The 19,070-nt window shown below is 37.2% G+C and overlaps 1 protein-coding gene across 1 annotated transcript in view; it reads left to right on the top strand.

Moving 5' to 3' along the window:
- The first annotated feature begins 8,050 nt into the window (after positions 1–8,050).
- Positions 8,051–19,070, top strand: part of LOC139733415 (MOB kinase activator 3B-like) — a 30,753-nt gene continuing 19,733 nt past the window's right edge. The window contains exon 1 of the mRNA XM_071644237.1: positions 8,051–8,153. Coding sequence (XP_071500338.1) covers positions 8,121–8,153 — 33 coding nt within the window. The 5' untranslated portion in view covers positions 8,051–8,120. The remainder of the gene's footprint in view (positions 8,154–19,070) is intronic.

The raw sequence follows: 19,070 nt of genomic DNA on the forward strand, positions 1-19,070 counted from the left end.
TAAACTTACACAACTTGACGTGGTATCTTCAGAGACTTTAAATGAGTGAAGATGGGTTTTGGTTGGGTTTTGTTTTTGTTGGTTTGTTTGTTTGTTTGTTTGTTTGTTTGTTTTGGGGGGGAGAGGGAAGTGAATTTAAATCATCAAAATTATCACTTCCCTACAGTGTAGGCCCTACTTGTAAAAAAAAAAACAAGGAAAAGTAGAAATTACGCGGTGCGTAACATATGTCCCCGCCGGAAGTAGCATTTTGTAACAAAATGTGCAATATAGGTAAAAAATCAAGGTCAAAGGTCAAAGAAGTCAAAGGTCAAAATTCTGTGTATAAGTTTTGAAGCCCTCACCTAGTGCCATCACATAAAGCAAACGGAATCGAAATCGGGTCAGAAATGGCGAAGGAGTAGCATTTTGTAGCAAAATGTACAATATAGGTCAAAGGTCAAGGTCAAAGGTCACGACTGAAATTCTGTGTAGAAGTTTCAAAGCTCCCATGTAGTGCTATCATATAAAGCAAACAGAATCAAAATTGGCTCATAAATGACAGAGAAGTAGCAAATTGAAGATTTTGATCACACACGGACGCACACACGGACACACGGACGGACACACGGACGGACGGACACACGGACACACACACGTACGGAGCCCGTTTCATAGTCCCCTGCTCGAACTCGTTCGGCGGGGACAAAAAAATCAAATCCATTGTAACACCAAACATTTTTTAGTGCAATTTAGTATCATGTATTTTGTGAGAGCCAAGATTCGCAAAATTAAAATGCATGTTCTTTTATAAATAAAGTGTAGAGGTCTATGTCCAACTACAACCCCATATGTAGTTTATTCATTATAAATCTAAAATAATAACCAGCAAAATGCTATCACAAAAAGCCTTCTAAAGTTCTATGCTCACATACATTGTAATTGTAAAGATTGAATTGACAGTACCGGTAACTGATGAAATTTTCAGTAACAATCTCAGCAATTGTGGTGGTGTACTGTTACCAAAAATAACATTTATTCAAAAAAAAAAAAAAAAAAAACCTGCACCAAGGTTCAACCTCCCATGCCAAACATTGACCGCATGCGGTCAAATTTTGGGCGGCATTATGGTCGAATTATGGACAGCTTGCTTACCCCCTGACCAGTCCTGACTGAATCTTTTACTTGTAGGCTTAGCAATGGCATTATAATAGAAGGCAAAAAAGTGATACACTTGTACTCTTGTAAGTTGTAGATCAGATACACTTGTATCTGTGTAGGCCTACCTACAGATAGTGACACTTTGTTCGGTGATAGGAAAACATCAAATATTATTATTAAACAAAATAAATCAACATTTGCAGCACAGAATCATTGCTGTTTAACGTTAAGTGTTATGCATAGGCCATAGTGTTAAAAGAATAAACATTGTGAAACATTGATAAATATCATCATCCAATATTAATTTATTTTTTAAATTAATTTGATCTAGGCACCTAAATTCACATGTAAAAACCATTTCTAGACATATAGGAGAAAGAGGGGGAAAGGGGTGGCTCCAAGAAATTCCATAAGTTGTAAATTCAAAAGAGGTGAGCAAAAATGACTTGCTCAGAGTCAGGGCAGGCCAAAAAAAAAACATGACATGGCCATGGAAAAGGCAATTTTATTTAATATACTGGCCGGCCGTGATTTGGCAAAACAACGTATCTGCATTCTGGTACTTTCGAGATATTCACGATTTTAGATTTTGAAGCCTCAGAGTACTAGAATTGCTCCCATTTCTCTCCAGTCGATTAATTTTCCAAGAAACATTTTTAAAAACATGGCTTATATCATTCTTCTAGTATCTAGTCAGAATTTAAGTCAAAAAGAGCTTTTTGTTCAAAATATCAAAGATTTTTTGTAGATACGTTGTTTTGCCAAAACACCCAAACTTCGGACCACGTGCGTGGTTTGGCAAAACAACGCAAGTTGTTCTGCGCACCACGGCATTAGCACGGCAGAACAACGTATCTTACCTCGCACTGAGCAGTAACGAGGCAGAACAACGTATCTGCAGCGTGCAGCGTGCAGCCTCTCTGCGCATCATTCTGCGCAGGGAATGTGATTTGGCAAAACAACGTATCTGCATTTTGGTACTCGGCTGTAGCAAGGCAGAACAACGTATCTGCAACGTGCAGCGTGAAGCCTCTCTGCGCATCATCCTGCGCAGGGAATGTGATTTGGCAAAACAACGTATCTGCGTTTTGGTACTCGGCAGTTAATCTGCTGCACTGCGCTCTGCATGTGCGGCATGCATAAGATCGGGCGCGGCGGCGGTTCAGTTCAGTCCGAGGCAACGCATCTTCGTTGTGTGACATGGCAAAACAACGTAACTGCAGCAGTTACGTTGTTCTGCCATGTCACACAAAGAAGATGCGTTATTCTGCCAGAAAAACCGGAAGCTCAAATGGGATTCAGGGACAGCATCTGTTTTGGCAGAACAACGTAAGTAAGTTACGTTGTTTTGCCAAATTATTTGGACTTATTTTGAAAAATCGCTGAAATTCAAATACATTTTTCTAAAAATTGATATCACTTTCAGAGTTCAAATTTTGACAGATGATAAAAAATGGCGTAATTTATCTAAAAAGCTAAAAACCTGACAAACCACAAATTTTCAGATGCGTTGTTTTGCCAAATCACGGCCGTGGCGCAACGCTGCGTGCACAACTAACGTCAGATTTCGGCAGATTTCTAGCGTTACAGTAACAATAAACTAACATGTCCCAGCCCCGGCACTGCTGCAGCCAGGGCCAGCCCACTGCGAACATGGGTTTACTTACTTGTAGTATAGTGAGGTACCCGCACCTCGTCAGGGGCCCGAATACCGTCACCCCGCTTAAAATTGTTTTAAGCGCACTAAACAAAAATTTATGCCCGGGACTGTGTTCAGTATGCTTGAAACTTGGCAGGGCTACCACAACCAAGCAAATTGTGGTGAAAACCGAACAGTTTTTCGCGAAAATCTGAAATTTAATCGGATTACGTGTTATAAGTATCACCACTGTCCCCGCACGCATCTTTTACGTGTATGTCTATGGGAGCATCACGGTCACCCGCACACGTCTTTTACGTGCTTTGTCTATGGGAGCGCGGGTGACGAGTTGCGGGCCCCTTCCTTAGCGCGCAACTTTTTCGCATCGTTCGCGTTTGACGACGATAGCAGCAAATTTTCGATATCGATCAGTGAACTTGTGATTCCATTGAAATTTTCAGCATTTTTCCTGTATGTGAGTTGGGTTTCAAAGAATTTCAGTGGCGAAATGTGATTCAAATATGCGCAAACATTAACTATGACGAGGTGCGGGTCACCCAAGTATACACTAACTGTGTACATCCTACCTCATTGAGCACTATCGTATGAATGTGTTGACTCCGCGTACTTACGATCAAATTCTGATGAAAGCTCGCTCCTTTTTTTACCGCAAAATCCTTCCCTTCAGACGTCAGGGATACATCAAATGTCTGTTCACTCCCGTTGGGGTTACTGTCTTTGAGTGCTGCTGTTTAGCATAAATAAATTAGACTGTCTTCGCGAAAGGACGGTCTTTTCCTAGCTAGAATCAGAGTCCCATGACCAGTGTACAAAGGAGTGCTACAACACATCTCTCTAGTTGTTTCACTTGGAACGTTTATTACGCTGCTCGAAACTCAACAACACGGCAGAGATAGTTAAAAGTGCAAATTGATGGGAGTTGAGTACGGTACCCGGGCGTGCGTATGATCATTATTCTGGCAAAATAGTCATGCATTTTTGTTTTTGTTTTTTTGTTTTTTGTTTTTTTGTTTTTTGTTTTTTGTTTGTTTTATAGATATTTTGAGACATTCGCTTTTTAGGTTAAAGTGCTTGCTGTTTTTCATGCAACAATATACATAACATGGACATGTTCCATAACAATAGTGAACTTAAGTTTTGTTTTTGTTTTTATGTAACTCAAGATTCTGACTAACTCATCACCAACTGGCAAGATAATTATAGTTTCAAACAAAATAGTTTTGGCAGATTAATGCTGGCAAATTAAACAACTTGAATAAAATAAACTGGTAAAACGTATACTTATGATTAAATAGAGGGGTTCACATTGATACCCGAATTTGGTGCCTTTGATGCTTAAAAAATGAAAAAAAAAAAAGTGATGTTGATTTTGTTGAAGCAGCTATCTCTGTTTTCGTTGATGTGTGCATCGCAGCTGCTGAAGATATTGTTGTTTTGGATGTTATCATGTGATGTTCCTTTTTTCAGTATGCTTCTGTTTTATCATTTCAGTTTCAGTTTTATCCATTTCCACATCAATTCAGGTAAGGAATAGAAAAATAACCGTCAGAGTGGTTGTAGTTTTTCTTTTTCCTAGCTCACTGTTTGTTTGAGTCAAAATGTGCACAAATTTCACACACACAAACCTGTGGGCAGGTATTATGGGTGCACGTCACGAGACCGACACCCACGAGTAATACAGCCCATTAGTTCGACAATAAACTAACAAGGCCCACGAGACCGACACATTAAGCCCCGTGTTGTGTCTGTCGAACTCGTGGGCTGTTTTCACCAGTAGTGTCGAACTCATGGGCTGTATGACTCGTGAACTGTATGACTCATGGACCTGTTTTCAATGTCGAACTCATGGGATGTAAACTATGACTCGTGGGTGTCGGTCTACGGTGGGATGACCCCGGTATTATGATGTGGGAAGCAGGGGGCGGGGTTAAAGGACAAGTTCACCTTCATAGACATGTGGGTTGAGTGAATGCAGCAAGAACACATCAATGAGAGTTGGAGGAAAATCGGACAATCCGTTCAAAAGTTATGAATTTTTGAAGTTTCTGCTCAGTCACGGCTGGATGAGAAGACTACTATATCTTGTGATGTCATATGAGTACAACTACATAAAGAAAGTATAAAGAAAATTCAAGATATTCTCACTTTTCTCACATAATAAAAGAACACTCGACTTCTCTCTTTCAGAAGTCAGGGGGAATAATATTACCCCTAACATAAGTCAGTAACAAGTCGAGGAAATGTGCACTATATTCAAAAAGTCAAGTTTTGTGAAATTCTCTTTTTAATTTCCTTATATCATTGTACGCATGTGACATCATACACTGTAATAGTCTTCTCCTCCAGCAGTGATTGCACAGATATTTTAAAAATTCATAACTTTTGAATGGATTGTCGGATTTTCCCCAAACTTTCACTGATGTGTTCTACTAACATTGTTGCCTTCACTCAATCCACAAGTATATGAAGGTGAACTTGTCCTTTAATAGGCCTTTGTTTTTACCTTTCTTTGGGCCGGACGGAGAGCACAAAGGACAAACGGAAGAAGACATAAGAAGAAGAAGAAGAAGAAGAAGAAGAAGAAGAAGAAGAAGAAGAAGAAGAAGAAGAAGAAGAAGATAATGATGAAACAACGATCTCCAGAAAAACCTTTCGAATGATAGAATCAATTCCCACAGTTTAGCTGTGGATGACAATACTATAATAATTAATTTTAACTCACATTAGCTTATCATCAGTGAGTAATAATAACACGCTATTAATAGTTAGCAACATGATGTGTATTGGAGAAGTGATAGTCAGAATCGTAGGACAACTAGTGGAGCTCTGGTCCATCTACTTTATTGTGCGACTTTCTTTTGATTTCTGCATGACATTTTCTTTATTCTCCTGCAATTTTTGTTTCATTATTCTTTCTTCATCACTATCTTTTTGTCTTCTTTTTTTGTTTTCAGATAGCAGCTCTCAAAGCTTATTGAGTCAACTAAGACCTTTGCAGACAATGGGAAAAGAGTGACATGAGAATCACAAAAGCATACATTATGATCTATAGATCAGTGAGATAAACAACAAATTGGCACCACCTACAGTGTATTTTGTCCGTTTGATTGTTTGTTTTGCCATCCATGTGCAGATTGTTGGCAATATTATAGGCCAGCCCCTTAAACGGGTTGTATAATATTTTGGTTACTGAGACCTAACTTCAGATTTCGAACATTTTTGTGAGATAATGAGAAACCTATTATGAATAATATTTATGAAAGAGCATTGTAATTCCAAGACCGATTCAACGTTTATCGGTACTTAATGATTGGTTTTGAAACTGCTGAGATAAAAAAAAAAAGAGAGAATAGAGCAATTCTATATACTAGTGAAAGGTGGGACCCACCTTTCATTAGGATCGCTTTGTTTTATTTTGTTTTTGGATGTCTCAGTCATTCCAAAACCGATTTCAATCTAACAAACTTTGAATTCCTCTTAAAATGGTAAGACTAAAATTATATGCTCTCTTTGAATCCTCATCTCAACCAATTTAATTTAAATACTTTGGAAACACAAACAGCTTCACACCATTGCACCGGCCAGCCTCATCTCCCGCAAGTAGCAGCTGACGATTCGCTCCCTCCGAAAGTCGCACAGCCTATACCTACCTATTGAAACTTTTTTTTTATTATTCAAAATGAAGAAATGTTGGTAATTGTATTCTTATAGGGGATTCAGAAAAACAGCTTGCATGTATGTATGTATCTCGATCTTCCCATGGGAGGATGCTCTTGATAGATCATCTTGTGTAATGTTACAAGAATTACAAAAAAAAAGAAGATACTTTGGGGAATGATAATTTTCCGGATATTTCACAAATATTATGCATCAGATTATTTTATTTCTATTCTAAAAATGCAAAAGCTTTGTCGGTTGGTCCTGAGGGGACGGTATCCCCTCCCCACACACTCTTCCAGCTGCCATTTGCAGAGACTCCAACCCAAAGTACCTTCTGATCTGGAGATTCTCCCGCCTGAAACCCCGAGCAAACGGGAGACTCAAAGTTGATGTGTGCGAAGCGCGAAATTCCCAGGGTTCTAGATGCTCTCTGGTGCTATCTAAGGCTTATTTTTTCAACATACGATAGAAATATGTAAGAAATCCTTTCCAACGGGAGACAAAGAGCCAGGGCGGGAGAAATTAAATCTCAAACGGGAGAACGGGAGATTTTGCAAAAATGGGTTTTCGGCGGGAGATCTCCCGTCGAAAACGGGAGAGTTGGAGTCTCTGCATTTGTATCGACTTAGTACGAAATTATGACGCATGCAGTGTATGCAACCCGGAACAACACAAAGCTGAGTTACCGCGATTTAGCCATTCGCAGATTCTCCCTGAATATCCGCTTTTCTCAATTTTTTTTTTTCATAGAAAAAAAAATTTCACAAAATGTGTGCACCAGATCACCAAATTTCAGGTCTGAAAATACAAGAACTTCCTCGTGTATGTGGTGGGGGTGGGAGCCTGGCCCCAGGGGTACCGGACGCGTCATTATACTCAACTCATTTTTATTTTTTTAATTTTTTTTAAGTGATTAATAACGGTGTCATACGATCTTTGCTGTAATCATCGACACTCTCTGGCGATGTCACGTTCGGGTGTAGCTGATGCTTATCTCAGTAAAAGTTTTAGCGTCTGACTCATAGACAATTTGACCTTTAGTGCCCTACTGGAGGTGGTTAACTCTAAGAAAAACTTATATCCTATAGAAATTATTATACATTTCAGATAATTATTATAACAGGTGAAGTACCAGTGGCGGATCCAGAGGGGGGCGCAACCGGCGCATGTCCCCCCTTAATTTTAGTTAAAAAAGAAAAAAAGAAAAAAAAAGAAATGGAACCCGGAAACGTAGCACCAGAAATATTAGTCCCCCCCCCCCCCCCCCCTCCCCCTTTACAGAATTCCTGGATCCGCCCCTGAGTACTGTATCACTCACCAAACATGCCAAAGTAACGCTGTTGTCGAAGAAAATGCTGGACAGGTTGGAGAAAGATACAGTACCGTAAAATCCAGACTACGCTAGACGAGGGGCAGCTAGCTCACTGCTGCGAAGGCATTTAACTATAGATGGCGCTATCACCCAAAAGTGAGCTCAGCGCACACTTACTGCACACTGAAGGGGAAATACGTGGATTCTCTACGCGGTTGTGGTTTGATATCATTGTGTGTGAGACTTCCGTGTGCTAATTACTGTGTATTGTGCACTGACGAAGATAAGGATTCACTCTGAAAAATCAACTTCATCGGTGCTAGTCCTAGTCGAGTGAAGAACATCGTCATGGAGTTTTCAGGATTTTTCGCCAAGAACAAAGTGAGTATGACATACCAGTGAATACACCCACATCTTCTATTTTTATCTCATTCTAGTAACATGCAGCATGATGAAGTTAGGGCAGTTAAAGTGAGACCTCGCACCAACAAAACACAGCGATCACATCACGATGGCTGTGGCAGTTCGAAGGGGCCCATGTGATTCAACACGCCAGTACAGTAGCACTAGCAGTGAGTCTAGGCCCTACGCTGTTCGACACGATTACTAAATTGTAGGGTCTATTGTCTCTACAGTGCATTCTAAAGAGGCAGATTTGACCAGAATAAAGTTGACATAATGCCGAATGGGAAAATTCGGAGCGATCACAATCCAAAACCACTCTACGTGGTTGAGTGCTGCAATTACTGTATGTGAATGAGTACGGTAAACGTTTTTGGTTACATGTACATTGCATTGTCATTGTAACGTTAGAAATTACATTGATTGTAGACGAAGACCGATGTTCCAACAAAACCAACCAAACATATTATTGACGGGCATCCTTATTAACAATAACATCGTGTAGGGCCTAATATAAAGTTTATTTAAATTTAATCTAACACCAATTGAACACATTACATGAACGTGGACATGAACGATGGTGTAGAAATAGCCTAATTCTACTATTTCTGGATCTACAAGTACTGTATCTGTTTGTAAACTTATCATTACAATTCTAAAGTTAATGGCTAATATTTCAATCAAAATTTATTTATTTAGTAAATGTTAATTACCATGATGAATTTATCATGAGTTCCTGTACAAAAGGATCCACCACTGACTGTTGTGGGGTTAACCGTGGCAGCTAAGGCTTAGGCTAAGGGTCAGTACAGTATGAGTGTACACAAACTTTGAGTGAATTACATGATCGTAGTAACAGTGATCAGTGTGTATGTGTGGTACAATTGTAACTCGGACTTGACTGAAAGATCGGTCTGTATCTGGTCGTCGGGATACGTGTACATGTATGTATGTTCCACAGAGACTGTGTCTGGAATCCCCTCTTCCTAGACCCGATAAAGTCAAAAAATTTATCAAAGACTCCTCCGGACAGACAGATTTTTCTGTCTACTCTCATATCTATCTATAGATGGTACATCATTGTAGAGTAGAGTAGAATTACAGTATTGGCCATCGGTACATACAACTAATTGTAATCTTAATTTTTTCTTCACTTTTATGTGTTACAAATTGTATAAGCAATTTATAACGTACAGAAATGAATAAAGATTTATTACTTTGTCTGCACACTGTGCCAGTCCGAAGAGAATTTCTCTCTGCATAGTTAATATCTGCTTGGTGGTAAATAGAGGCAGAAGTTAATACTTGGATGGTAATCGCTGCCCTTTTAATCATTCAAAGGTCATGCTGTCTGCTGTGCGGCGGTGCACTCTCAAGCGGCGCGCTATGGAAACGATTGCTGTAGCACTAGCAGATGATCAAAGGTGATGCACATGCAGCGCTTGCCGTAAAGTACTTTGAATTTACATAGTGCAGCGATGGACAAGTTTTGCTGTCAAAAATTGCAAATTCTTCCCCATGGACATTACGTTGTGGCTCACTGTCGATTGTTAATACCAAATTTTAGTGCAAGCAATCAATTTCATGTGAGTGCTTATCAAAAATTATTAATCCTGATCTTGACATCATGCAACATGCATTTTCCTTTCACTGCTGTACTCTGTGATCATGAATATAACCACTCACATAATTGTTGTGAAGACCTGATTCACATACTGTCATTTGACTAGACATTAGAATTAATGTACAATTTAGAATGTAGAAATGTTTAATGTTTTGGAGCTGTTTATTTATTGTGATGGGTGTCACTATAAAAGTGTTTACCAGGTACATGGATATTGATTTTATTGTTGTCCGTTTAGAATGGGTACCGGTATGTGTAGATGTACATTTTATGATCAAATAAATGTCATTTTACTCTTTTTATTTTCAAATCTGAAGGCATAACCTTATGTACATGTTGTATGGCTCTTTTTTTTATTGCTTGCAATTAGTGTGAAAAACTTTATAGTGAGTTTCAATTACATACGTACATTGTACACAAAGCACCTACATACTGTATGTTTGTAGGCATGCTTTTTACAGGAAGTACAACATAAAGCAGGAGCAGATTGTGATATCTTTGGAGTTTTTTTGTACAGTTACAATTTGTAAGATGACTCATTTTCTCTAAAAGATTTTTTCTTAAACTCCAGTTGAAGCACAAGTTGTAGTTTTGGGACAACATCAGTGGACATACAATCCTGTACAGAAATTTGTTCATGAAATGGCCTGCTGTTTTGATTTGCGTAGGTATGGGGTATGAAAGCAAATGTTCCAAGTTGCAGCTTTAATCCAATGTTGCACCCAATAGGTGATTCTGAGGTGAAATGAATCATGAATGCTAGTAACTTTCACTGTACAATGTACATGTACTTTGTTTTCCAAGAAAGTACAATGTACTCTCTTCACTGATTCCCACACAAGTCTTGTACACGTATTTAACCACTAGTAATCATTGCTGTAATCAAAAGAGATTTTTTTAATACCTAAAACCTACAATGTATTAATTTCCCGCAGAAGCATGGTAGTTACTGTACATTTGTAGATTGTAATCATTGTCAGTGAATAGAGATTTGCCTAATCCCCTAAAATATAAATCCCTATAAAATATTGTGATATCAAAATGACCTTTCCTTGACACATTGCTATAGGTATACCTGAGTGAGCTAGGAATCTCAAGTTTGGATGGAATACTCAAGGAAAATGCATAGCAAGTTTTAAAACTAAAGCTACAACATACACTCTGCATTAAAGTGCACTAGCACATAAATGGTTATTAACCCTCTCCGTGCCAGGAAAATTTGGACTGTGTATACAGCTCTATAAGGTTTTCAGTGCTGATCAGCATTCAAAAAACACAATTGGTTAAAGATGCCTTTATGCATTGTACAATATGAATTTTCCCCCTACCACTGTTGGTGTGGGTCTGACTTCCTCCTTTGCCGTATTATGATAAAATTGTGTACGATGTCTGGAGGATTTGATTTCAGTCCTGCGGAAGTGGTGTCTTGTCCGTTTCCCTTTGTCGTTTCCTGATCCTCATCGCGATGAATAAAACTCCTTTGGAGCAGGACGGGAGCCTGTACATGGTAGTCTCAAAAAATGAATTTAAAAAAAAGGAAAAAATTGTAATGAAAGGACTCTCACTCTGTCTGAGTTTGTTCAGGGCTATAAATCTTGATTAAGGCGGCATCAATGTTTACTAGCCAACTTGACAGGAAGTGTGTATTTTGAAAGTATTCTTGACTTCGAGAGCTCATGACTCTGTAACGAGTACCTCATGGATGTGATCTGTTCAATTTTTTTTTTTTTTTTTTTTTTTAGATACATAACACAGGGAATAGTTTTCCAACTTTCATAAATTTGATGAGCAGTTTTGGCTTATGAATAATACCCAATACAATAGGAGGTTAACAAAACACAAAGGTCAAAAGGACAAAGTGTAAAAGTGTATTAAACATTATTTCCTGAAGATTCATGCCTTTCCTTAATCAACATCTTCAATGTGAACACACAAAGTTAGAAAGTGTTTGCAATATTTCTCGGAAGAAATGAGTTTCTGGTTTTGTTTTTTGTTTTTCCTGTTTTTAAGCTTGGACTTTCTCTTTGGTTTCCTTTTGTTTTGTTTGTCTCAAGTTATGAAAGAGAAAATGTTGGCGTTTCCCCAAACCACACAAGCTAACTTCAACAGAACTACACTGTATCCAGTTACAGTACCATCAAAAGAGAAACTGGCTGTGAATAGAATGCCATAATGTAACTATGTACAGTGTGAGCTTTTGTCTACTCAACTGAGCGTGGCAGTTCTTGTACAGAATAAATGGAGATAGGCCTATCAGAGGCTAGAAGGAAATTAATTAAATTCAGAACGCATCATACATTGTAGACTGAATGACCAGCGCTGTCCATTGCGCTAGCTGCATACGCACAGTCAAGTCAGCAGGGTAACAACTGCAATCCAAATAATCTGGAGATTTTTGTTTTGTTGCAAGCATTCACATGGACAGAAATATTCCACTAATTGCCAATCGCGATAGTTTGCCACCGAATCTGTGCTTGCATGAAATCTGCCAAACTGGCGCATACACAGTGCGCTTCACACCATGCGCTTCTCTTCTCCCTTCTTTTCTTGGGCGTCATAGTGGTGTGCTGAGCGTGCTGTTTTAACGTGCGCTTTGAATGATGGAATATAAAATCTCGCGTGATTATTTGCTCCAGCATTCACATGGTTGCTGCAGGGCAAATTTTTCGCAGTAGCTCGAAAATAAACACAAGATTTCTTGGGATTTGCGGATTTTCGTCAATTACGTGTACCAAGGGGGATTTTTGTGTCCTCATCCAATGGGCAAAAATCTTGAGATTTCTATCGCAGTGGAAATGTCCAGATAGTGATCCCGCTACTGTGCAATAGCTCGAAATGAGATTTGTCATGTGTACACATTGACTGTAGAGCTGTACAATCGTGTACATCATACACTCCATTGAGCAGCAACTCAAGGGAGGCGAAAAAAGTGGCTGTTATTTACAGGTGGCTGCTATTAACAGGGTCACTTACATGATGTTTCTCTTGGAGAGAATTTGTTTTGTTTTGTTTTTTTTGTGGCCGTATATGACAGGTGGCCACTATAGACAGGTGACCACCGAGGCAGGTTTGACTGTACTCAGTGATTCAACATCGGGTTACAATCCATTCTCACTCTAAAAAAGAAGGGTTCATTTCACAGATCTGCTTGAGTACTGCGTAGTCAAAGGCAAGACACAAACTTCATTCTTTGGTGGCCTGACAATGAAATTTTGTAGCCAGAAAAGATGAAGACAAATATAAAAGTAATGTTTCACAAACATCAAAATGATAAAGTAAACCATGATGGTTGTATATGGCCTTTTTTACGATCAGTGGTGTAACTTTTGTACTCAGAGGGTCAAAATTTCAAACAAAATATTTTTTCATTATTCTGTTTGATTCCTGTTTCAATAGAAAGTATTCAAATTTTTGAAAAAATAACATTTCAGACCTTAAAGCTGAAGAGTTATTGGTGTAATTTAAGGAAAACCCTGGCACCTGAAGTAAATTTAAGCAAAATTTTGTTTTCATGAATTGCACCATAATGACAAAACTCTGTATAGTCAAACTTCACCATGCAAAGTTTATATGGTTAACAACAATATATAGTTTGTGAATCAAAACTATTTGGGGGTTGAATATAAAGTGAATTTAAAAAAAAATACATGAGATTTATAAATTTTTGGTAAAAATACCAATTGACATGCAATTTTTAAGATTTTAACTATTTATTGGAGGGCAAGCCAGGTCAAACTCTATACTATAACAAGTCTTTAAGAAGGGCTACCTTCCTATGTAGGTTAAATGAAATTCCAATCATTTCTTTAAATCTTGGATTTTTCACACATGGATGTTTCGGAGGTGACAGTTAACATAATAGAATGTTTCGGAGGTGACATTAATATTAACACTCAGTTTTTTTGAGAATAAGTGACAATAACACAAAACTTCTTCTTTTTATCAATGTTTTTAATAATTATAACTCGAGAACAAGAAATTAACTCCTGTTTCAAGCAGATAAACCACACAGAACAAGTGTTTTTTCACACTTCATTAATTAGCATGGGCACCGGTAGTTTGCCTTCCATTTGGACGCGGGTTGTAAGCTAAATATTGTAATCTGAAGAAACATGGCATTCCATTTTCTACCTTAAATTGAGATGAGGGTGTGAGATCATTTTAGTAATGTTTCTTTGCTCTCAGAACATTTTATTCCACAACACCAGGGAAGAATCACTACGTTTCGGAGGTGACATTCAACGTTAACATTGTGTTGAAATATTCATTTACAGTAAGAATATGACGGACATAAGCTAGATATTGTAACCTGAAGAAACATGGCATTCCATTTTCTACCTTAAATTGAAATGAGGGTGTAAGATCATTTTAATAATGTTTTTTTGCTCTCAGAACATTTTATTCCACAACACCAGGGAAGAATAACTTTGTTTCGGAGGTGACATTCAATGTTAACATTGTGTTCAAGTATTCATGTAGTATGTCCCCTCCCCCCCCCCCCCCCCAAAAAAAAAAAAAAAAAAAAAAAATAATTACAATTAGACTTTTGCATTGATAGCACCCAATATGATTAAATCAGCTAAAATCTACTTTGGGGTCTTAAATTATAACATCTTAGCTCTATTTTGCAGAAAGCCCCAGTCAGTTTGGATAAGTGGTCTAAAAGAAATGTGGATTGTTATAAAGGATGTCAGGAGTCTGATTCTTCCAAGTTTAGCACTTGGATGCTCTTGGAACTGCATATTAATGTGTAAACACAATATACAGAACTTGGAGGGAAGGGATTCCTGACATGCTCTACAAAAATCCTCATTTCTCTTTGACCTCTGAAGCAAATTGAATGGGGTTTTCTGTAAGGTGTTGGCAATGAGTTATAGTTTCAATCCCTCACATTGTATTTTAGATTGATTCACTATCTTTAAAGTTATCGTTGCGGAAGGTACCATTGTAATTTTTTGGTGGGGACATAGGTTATGAATGCCAAAAGCAAAAATTCTTATTTGACTTGTATTATGTTTTTGTTTGAACATAGTATTATAAATACATGTAGATTAATTCAAGGATGTTCATGAATTCTTCATCATTCTTGATAGCCACCACACAAATGTTATAATACTGGTGAAAGGTGTTTGGTTCATCTGGGATAAATTTTCTATATACCAGATTCATTTAAACTGTTGACATTACTAAAATATATTTTATGTATCTTTCTGAATTGCTTGAAAATTACCAGCAATCATTAGTCACTTTTGAGAGTAAAAAGTATAAGATAAGAAAAAATCATTTTATTGTTTTGGAGGTGACACAACACAGAGACAACCCAACTTCTCAGGTGTTAACTAATATATTGTGAACATTCATGTCTTTCCTCATGGCTTTAATTTTCAAATATAAGCTCTTTCTTTTAGTTCTTACTTGTTATTTTGTTTAGTTATTCTCTTTCATGATAGTGGATACCAGCTCATATTTTGTTTTAGATTGTAATTCATACTAATCTTTAGCAAGTTTTTACAGTTTGGTTAAGACAAAAGTTTGTGTTTCCCAGCTGAAGAGAGCAGCATAATGCTTTTGTGTGAACTTATGGGGAAATTTTTTTTTGTTCAGTAATTTTACCCATCAACTTCACAGAAGGTCCCGGACACAAACTGGTCTCAAATAACCCTATAAGGGACCGAAGAAGGACAAGTTCACCTCAATAGACACGAGGGTTGAGTAAATACAGCAATATTAGTAAAACACATCAGTGAGAGTTTGAGGAAAATAAGGCAATCCATTCCAGAGTTGGGAATTTTTGAAGTTTCTGCTCAGTCAAAGCTGAATGAGAAGACTTCTATAGCTTGTGATGTCACACGTGTACAAGGATATAGAGAAAGTATCAAGAAAATTCAACATATTTTCACTTTTCTTGCATAACAAAAGAACACTTGACTTCTCTCTTTTGGAAGGCAGGGTGAATAATATTGCCCTAACATACATCAGTAGCAAGTTGAAGAAATGTGCACTTTTTTCAAAAAGTAAAGTTTTGTGAAATTCACTTATATTTTCTTTATATCGTTGTATGCATGTGACATCATACACTGTCGTAGTCGTCTCATCCAGCAGTGATTGCATAGATACTTTAAAAAACCCATAACTTTTGAATGGATTGTCCAATTTCCCAAATTTTCAATGATGTGTTCTACTAATGTTGTTGCATTCACTCAATCCACATGTATATGAAGGTGGACTTGTCCTTTAAGAAACCATTTTCTTTTCCTTGAAATTCCAGTACTTAAAGCCAAATTCTAAGATAAAACATAATAACAAAACAAGGTAAACACGTCATCAAAATTAAATTGAGATAGAAATACAAATCTTGTTTTTGGATCTTTCCCTTTCCAGTCCTGGGGACTTGTTCCTCTGTTCACTTTAGTTGTCAGATAACTTCAATAATCTTAAAAAATACAATGTCATAAACAGTTGGTTCAACTTTGAAAATGTAATAATTATTGTTTATATTAAAAAAAAATCACATAATTTTGTTTATGATTACCACGTTGTACATGGAAAAACAACTACTAAGAATTCAAGAACAAGTTGTGTACCAGCTATACATGTAGGCATGTGGCCTTTTTGTGGAGTTTGATTATTTTATGATTTTTTTTTAAAGATTGTGGACTAGGGCATGCATGAACTGCCGCATGTATCACTTTGGTATCAAGGGAATTCTGGTGAGCTAGGTTATACAAAAGTCACTTCTGTTGTGATGATTTTGTAGATATTAAATGTATTTGAAAATGTTAATAGATAGTGAAAAGGAACTGAAGTCTTGCCTTTCGCTATCACATAACAATATGGTGTTAACAAACAATGTCACCTCCGAAACACAAGAAAAAGCAACCTACATGGACAGCTGTGATTGGTAAATCCTCACAACTAAATTGCTTTATTGGAAATCAAGCTTCTAAGATGAAAGCATCTATATGTTTACTTAACTAAAGCTGGAGAATTGATCTTGATTACAGTATTATATATACAACAGATGGGTGTATTTTGTGCATTCTCTTTGTTAAAAAAGTGAAAAAATGTAAATTTGCCCTAAAACGTACAGTATAGTAATAAAAATAAGAGTGAGAGTGTGTTAGTTGATTTCTCCACTATGAGACTTATGTTACTAAAATAAATGAAACCATTGGTGTACATGATATGGTTTCTCTTCAATAGAAATGAGCAAAAACTCTTGTTAACAGTGTTTTGTCACCTCCGAAACAGTAATTCTTAGTTTTTATTAGGTCTTTTATTAATCTCTAGAAAATTCTCACTTCCTGTTGCCATATTACTATTTTCATCCAAAAGAGATTCCTGTCAATTGGACAGAATCAAACAAAATTGCTTTGTCTTCGAGAAATTATCAAATATAATACGCTTGTTGTTTCGGAGGTGACGATTGTTTCGGAGGTGACAAGTGTTAACGGAAAATTGTAAATTGCTCCGAAATGAAAACAACAGGCTATATTTCTACTACCTTCCTTCAGAGATAATGTGAGGGGATATGTTACATTTTTGTAAATGTAATGTATAACTGATGTCAAGAATAAAAAAATCAAATACATAAATATGTTGTCTCGGAGGTGACAGAAAAGTTAACGGAAAAGTTGCATAAATTTATAAACACTCACCAAAAAATGATAAGCTATTTGAATCAAATAATCTTTGGATCGAAGTTAAGTCAGATTGATTACTATTCTGTTTTGATGGAAATTAGCAAAGTTGAATTTTATAATTGTGAGCAAGAGCTAACTCAAAAGAGGGGTTAATTGTTAACGGAAAATGTCACCTCCGAAACATAAAGTTTGGACAATTTCAGTCTTTAAAGAAGACAAAACAGAACCTGGTAAACATAATAGTTCTTAATGTTGGATACCTGTCTATCACCACAACAACAAAAATAATGAAAAGGAATGAACAATTTAATATGCTAGGTCTGACAAAAAAAACCATGTCAGAGTGCATACACCAAAAGTGTTGGATTTCAAGCATGTAAGTGCATGCCACATCTGAAAGAAAAAGAGAGGAAAGTTCATTAAGGTACCCAAGGTAGACACTGTGGGTGGTAAGTTTATGAGAAAAAATAATGCATATCTGTCAGTGTATAAGAAAGTTATACACCAATTAGTGCCAAAACTGTGTTTTACACCACTGATTGTAAAAATGGCCATATGAAACTGGGCAGGATTGATATTCAATGCAAATACTTAAAGTGCACTTGGAAGCATAGATGTGATTTTTTCATAGCATCATCTTTTCATGAAATTATTATTCGTCTTCCAGGGGTCCATCTGCATACCGGGTTGCATTTTTAGATAGGGCTGTAATTTGGCCCGGAGAAAAACATGACTTGGCCAGTCGTGGCTGAAAAATAAACTGAATTGGCAATGAAGACCAGTAGCGATTTGGCAAGCCTGGTTGGCAGTACCTCACTGAAATGTGTGCAGTTTAGAATGATAGCAAGCACTGAGCTGTGAGCTATTTCCCCCTGATCTGGATGAGAGAAACACATCAAAACAATGTATACATTCACAAATATTTGTTAGTCCGATTGGGCCACCAAAACATATAATTTCTTTAAAAATGGTAGCCTAACAAACATCTTTATTCTGGTGGCCCCTGGCCACCATGCTACATCTCTATCGAGCTTTGATTTATCCAAGTACGCGATTGTACAACATGTATTAATTTTGCAAGCTACGTGTAGTTGAGGGTCTAATAAAATGGTGCATGCACCAACATATACTGTGTAGATAACAATAAACATGCCATGCATGTACACTCAGTTTTCTGTTTTCTTCTTCCTCTTCTTCGAGTCAGTTGAACCCAAGTTTAATCCCTTCCCCAGGGCCTCTATTCAACATTGCAGGAGGCTTCCTTTTTCTTCTAAACCTCTTCAATGTTTGCTATTTTGCTTGCTTTGTTTTGTTTTGTTTCTTTGGTGATTTGATGCAACTCATGCTACATTATTATGTAAGTAACTCCAGCTACTGCCATACCTTGCAACACACCACACTCACCTACAGTAAAACTGTATTTCAATTTAGTACCTACTGTACCCCATATGGGCAGTTCCAGCGTTACGGACATTACATTTCAGACAAAATTTGCAACTTCAAAAGGTCATTAAGATAACAAAATATTTTCATTCTGAACTCATACAATGGAATCACTCACATATGAGGCTAACTCATAAACAGTGAAAATTTCAATCCATTTCACCACACCATATGACACTTACTGCA

Source organism: Diadema antillarum, unplaced genomic scaffold (genome assembly GCF_040938485.1).
Source record: "Diadema antillarum isolate AM-2024a unplaced genomic scaffold, OU_Dant_1.0 seq00000475_RagTag, whole genome shotgun sequence".
Lineage (NCBI taxonomy): Eukaryota > Metazoa > Echinodermata > Echinoidea > Diadematoida > Diadematidae > Diadema > Diadema antillarum.